The sequence below is a fragment of the Eschrichtius robustus genome, chromosome 6 (assembly GCF_028021215.1).
Source record: "Eschrichtius robustus isolate mEscRob2 chromosome 6, mEscRob2.pri, whole genome shotgun sequence".
Taxonomy (NCBI): domain Eukaryota; kingdom Metazoa; phylum Chordata; class Mammalia; order Artiodactyla; family Eschrichtiidae; genus Eschrichtius; species Eschrichtius robustus.
Window position 1 is genome coordinate 110,243,824 of NC_090829.1, and position 6,031 is coordinate 110,249,854.

At 37.9% G+C, this 6,031-nt stretch overlaps 1 protein-coding gene across 1 annotated transcript; it reads right to left on the reverse strand.

Annotated features, from left to right (window-relative positions):
- Window positions 1-1,138: 1,138 nt before the first annotated feature.
- Window positions 1,139-2,784, reverse strand: LOC137766510 (uncharacterized). Its single transcript, XM_068546909.1, is given in 2 exon segments — window positions 1,139-2,061; window positions 2,064-2,784. Coding segments are annotated over 2 exon segments (1,146 nt in total). The 3' UTR covers window positions 1,139-1,636.
- Window positions 2,785-6,031: the final 3,247 nt, after the last annotated feature.

Sequence of the window (6,031 nt, forward strand, 5' to 3'; positions counted from 1 at the left end):
TGACCTCTGTTTAAATGCACATTAATGTGAAAAATATTTGTCATACTCTATCTAATGTTACAAAAAATTCACTCAGATTTGTATTTTCCTTCAAGACAGTTTTCCACACAATCTTAATTTAGATATTTTAAAAAATACTGGAAAACCTAAATGTAACATGAAGTTTACAGTTGTTATTAGTTTTAAGATGTAATATTTATAGATAATTAAGATATCTAATTTATTAACCTTAATATGTTATGAATAGAAAAAAATTCTTTTTTGTTGTAAGGGGCATTTTTAAAATCCCTAGGCATTTTATAAGTACTCAACTTAAAGATAAACTTATTTTATTTTGAAGGAAATACCCATTAATAATTATCTAAGAGATTATGATTACACTTGAAAATATTCAGCAAGATAGCTGGATGTAATGTAAAGCATAAATGAAGAATGCCCAGGGTTAATTAAATTGCATTTCTTGAGCAAAGCAGAAAGTATGCAATCAGATATGAGGTTCCTACTCTATCTCCCTGCTAAACAGTTAAAACTTTGAAAAAAATCAAGGAATAAGTTGGGTTTAGCACTGTTATAGATGTGAGCCACATCACTAAGAGATAATACCATATTATTTTTCTGGAATGACAATGAGGACATTCACCTTAAGAACTTCTTTTTGATGCAGTATTGAAAATCTCAAGTGAGGAATGAATTAGGAATAAAATAGAACTACAGGTGGTGTTTTGGTTCTCAAGTCCCTAATGCTTCAAATAGAAAGAGTGAATTAACAGATGAAATACAGAATCTGTATGAAGTCTGGAAGAAACTGTTCAAATATTTAATTTGCCTGTTTAGATCTTATTAATAACAACAAAACACTTCATCACAAAAGCAAGCAGAGTTCAGATAATTACTAGTTAGTGAATCATTATCATTTGTATGCTATTATTTTAAATCTGAGTTTTGTTTTATAGGATGAGTAATTTGTTTTTCTTGAGAATTTACCAGTGAATGTATTTAAAATGCTTTTAATCATACTTTCTCTAGATTTTTTTTTTTTTTTTTTTTTTTTTTACTTTTTAACTGCACAGGTAGTTTTAAATAAGTGGAGAAAGCACCTTCCAAAAGTTACACTAGCAGGGAAAGATTCCATCAAGCATTTACATAGTAAATTTCTATTTTACAAAAGATTCTTGATCTTTACTTGAACTGTACATGATAAGGGAAAAGGAGCCCCCTCAAATAGGTGTTCTCTCTGCTTGCAGAAGCAAACTAAAGGACCTAAGATCGGAGGCAAGCCTGGGATGCCAAGATGGGTAAAGAGAAATGATAAAGGGCCATTCGTTAATTCCATGTCTAAGACACTTTTCTAGTGATGCTTACGTAAATACTTTAGGGCAAACCACTGCCCTTAAGATAAAGGTACAACCTCAGAATCTGTAATTCTGGATTATAGTAATGTATCTGTGTACCCTGGACTGCTGAATGTCAAAAGACAATACTTGGGGTGACCTATGAGGTTTGAACAAATACTTTAGAGGAATTCTCTAGGACCATACACCCTCTACTTTGGCTTTTTGAATGAAGCACAGGCTTCTGTGCCATATCCTCCAGCAGTGTAATAGTCAAGAAAAGGGCATCAGTATTGGATCACTCCTTAGACACTAATCAGCTGGGGAAAGAGTTCACTGGCAAAAGTGTCCTCCCAAGAATGGTCTACACCAAGCAGAGAGGACATGTCACTCAAGGGAGAAGGGGAACCCTCATAGCTACAGTCACTATAAGCATCCAGTAGGCAGGAAGATGGCTTCAGGCAGTGGCTGGTTGAAAGCAGATCTGAGATACCCAGCTCTGGAATGAAGTCATCTTCTACAAGTTCTTCCTTCACTGAGACAGTGAATTCAGGGTGATCCTTCTCTGAGGGACTGGAGGGTGCTTCCTCAATTTTCACTACCACATTAGCTTGGCTCTCTGTCTCAGAGGGTATCTCTAAGACTAGGGGCTTTGTATATACGTGGTCAAAACGAATCAGTTCATTAATGGCTTCCAGCTTGGCTGATGACGTCCCCAGGGATGGAGGGGGGGTGTGGGTAAGGAACTGGGTCCTTCTGGGTCGACTTCTGGGAGCTGCTCCAGGCTGGTAGACTCTGGGGAAGGACATCTGAAGAACATAACTGGGTCCAAGTTGAACAAAATGCCCAACAGGATATCAGACTCAGAGTCTGAAGAGTCAACACCGTCAGAATCCATGGGGAGATGTTCTGGAGGGGTGACAACTGGGCCTGCACCTGCTGCGGACTCAGCAGACCCGGCCACCGGCCTCGCTCCATTCCCTTTGGTCTCTGCCTCCTCTTCAGTCACTAGGGCATCCATCCCCAAGCGCTGTCTCAATTCCTGGTTCTCAGCTACGAGGCCATGAGTTTTCTCTCGTAAAAGCTGATTTTCTAGCAAAAGGTTTTGGTTCTCTTCTTCCAAATCTACCACTTGTTGCTCCAGCTCACTCATTCGAGCTTTCTTTCGGTCTCTGGCAGTCTGAGCTGCTACTCTGTTTTTCAGTTTCCTCCGCAGCGCCTTCTCCTCGGGGCTCAGGTGCGTGAGGCGCTGTCGTTTGCGCGCCTGGGGCGGCCCCCCGCTCGCCGCCTCCGGGCTGGCCCCTCGCTGGCCCGGCAACATGATCGGCAGAGCCCGGCCTGCCGGGGCTCCGGCGGCGGCGGCGGCGGCGGCGGTGGTGGCGGGCTGGCCGGACAGAAGAAGAACTTTGCGTGCCCCGGCGGCCGGGCTCTGCGCGGCTGCCACCACCACCATGGCCGGAGCGTGTCCTAGACTTTTTTTTTTTAATCCACCACTAGGGGAAAACTCAACTATGAAAGGGATATTTTTGTTTTTCTTTTCCTCACTGTATAAGCTAATGTAGCTCCTGTTGTGTACAAAAGACTGCTGTTCAGTTTCCTAATATTTGCAAAAATCATTTTTTTTTTCTTAAAGATTACCTCGCCTTTGAATGGGACACTGCCTACCTATACATGAGAAATACCATAACTTATAGAAAAGTGGTTTGAGAGTTTAGAAGAGAGATCATAGAGTTTTGTGCACACTGAAAAAGTTTCCCTGAAAGAGGTAGAATTTGAATTTGAACTTGAATATTTAACATGAGTATAGCATTTGAACTTGAATAGTCTCTTTTATTTTAGATAAACAATTTAGCTTTAACTAATACTACGGCATAATTAAAATAAATGGTTCAATGCTAATAATATTGGAGCAAGATTCATACTTTTGTTTTTTAGTTAGTGGTAAGACTGTTAGAGTGTGAATATTTATAAATTATTATTTTGAGGTATACTAGCTTGAGCACTGATTATTTCTATTAAGCATTTGTACTTATTCAAATTTCTCACATGCTGCTTCTTCTATTCACTAAATGTTATCCTAGCCTCGCAAATTCTAATGAATTTTTAATTGTGAAATGATGATATGGCTTTCTGCTAACACTCAAAAGCCATCCATCACCATATATATTTTACAAATCGATTCCCTTCAGCTCCTGATCACCTGAAGCTTACCTACGCTTTTGACAACTTATCATTTGACTTGTTTGAAATAAAACAATATGTTATTTTGCTTTTGGGTTTCTTCCTTTTTGTGGTAACTTAAATTACAATTTCTCATTTACATACAGTAACAGCTTAATTAGATTCTTTGTTTCTCCCAGGAAATCCTCTCTGCATAAGAAACTACATTTTAGACTCAGTCATGTTGATCCTGTTTATTTGCAAACATATATCTATTTATTATTCATTGAAAAAATGTTCATATTTTGCAGACTCTCATCTTTTAAACTAAGAGGATCTTTGCAAATCATTTAAATATGTTTAAGATTCTGTCACTTTCCCAATTAAAAATTGCTGTTAGCTTACCTAAAAGATACCATAAGATTATGAATATAATTTTCCCACTTCTACATTTGAATAGTCTGCTTTATAAATGAGCATAGCCAGCAATGAAATCTACTTTGACAATCAGAGAATATATGCACTGTATAACTAAGATCAAAGTATCTTATTAATATGGTGTTTTGGAGCACGTGATTCTCAGATTTTAATTTAGAACATTATTATAGGAAAAGAAAAAAGGGTGATTTAAGAAAAGGTAAAAGGTGAGAGAAATATTAAAATGAGAACGGTTTCAGGCATTGAAAGAGGCACAAGTAGAGGTTCCTAAATTCAATAAATTGCTCTGCATCTTGGAGTTAGATGACTCAGCCTTTTAATGTAAATTTCAGTTTAACAAATAACTACTCCTTAGAAATAATTTCAATTAAAATTAACAAATTTTTGTATATCTTTAACCCTAAAAATGTATTAAATCTTAAATATATAATTAAAGTGGACAACAGCATTTTCCTATTTCATATGGATATTTATTAATCTCTTACTTTAGTTAGATATGACCCTTATTCAGGCACTGCACTAGAGACAGGAAGTACTCCATAGAGCAATAACTCTGAAAATAGGTGTAAACGGCACAAAACAAGAAAAAGTCTTCCCCTTTTATTTTATCTATACTTTCAACTCTGTTTCAAAGCTGATCCTGTGGACATCTTTACCACTGTTTTGCAATAAAAGCTTCCTCATGAGTTGAGACCATGATCCATCCTGAATAATCATCTACTGTCTCCAGACCGAAGCTAGACTTCTGATTATATAGTTTCTGAGTCTCTATAATTTCTCCCCCATATGCTTGCCAAAGTACTGGAAATTCTAACAATCCTATATCCATTCCTCTGGGTTAAGACTTTGCCTACTGTTAGCAAATTAAGCCATATTAGTCATTAGTGCGAATCAGTGCCAATTCCTACAGCTTGAGTTATGATTCCCAAGCATGTGTCGGTTCCACTATCATTTCAAACAATAATGTAGAAAACATTAAATCAGTAGGAAATAATATAACCTAGTATTTCAGAAAGCCACAAGTTTTGGGGGAGAAGGATGTATTTAATTTTAACTATCAGGTCTCCTATCTATGTGTAACTTACTTAACTATCTAACCGTCAGCGACTCATCTGTAAATCTAGGAGTGCTACAGCAGCGGTTCCCAAACATTTTGGCACCAGGGACCGGTTTCGTGAAAGACAGTTTTGCCATGGACAGGGTGGAGGAGGGGGAGGGTTGGTTCAGGCGGTAATGCGAGCGATGGGGAGCAGCAAATGAAGCTTCGCTAGCTAGCCCGCCGCTCACCTCCTGCTGTGCCCAGTTCCTAACGGGTCAATCTGGCCCCGGGGGTTGGCGACCCCTGTGCTAGAGGATTGTGGAACTGAAATGGAACTGAAATGGAACAGTATAGCCATCATGGGATCTGTCCTAAATCAGTCGTCTCTCTGATTACTGATGTTGAAGGAAAAGCTTAGGCCATGTAGAGAACAGCGGATATGGTGTGGAAATGGAAGGAGGTATGAATACAGGCAAAAAAAAGCCAGACCTAATAAGTACGGCAGAGAAGTATGTAGAGATAACATCATTTCTATCTTTTTCTACCTTCAATATTCTATTGTACTGGAAATGGAAATCTATCCTCCATTCTCTGATATTCTTTAGCAATGTGTCTATTCTTTCCTTATAAAAGTAATACTGCCTAAAATTTTAAATCTTTCCTAAATATTTGTAACACAAAAAAATAGAGGAGACATATTACTAATTTCCCAAGTATCCATTCTCAAAGAAAATGAAGGCTGAACGCCACATGAAAAATTACTTTGGAGGTGTTTTTATGTGGCCACAAATATCCCCAAATGTATATTAATAAAACAAGTAATTTGCCCAAAGGAGAAGGAGATAAAAACTTACTGGGTTCTAGGCTACAAAATTCATAGTATTCAAGGAAAGAAGCTGTTTTATAATAGGCACGGTTCTTTTTTGTCCTGGGCTCATCAGCCAATTATTTAAAGTCTGTGACCTTCAGTAACTCAGTAGCTCAAAGAGTGGTTTAAAAGTGATAATGCTGTAAAATACTTATGGTAGAGTTGAGCATATGCAATAGTTAATATTGACTGAGT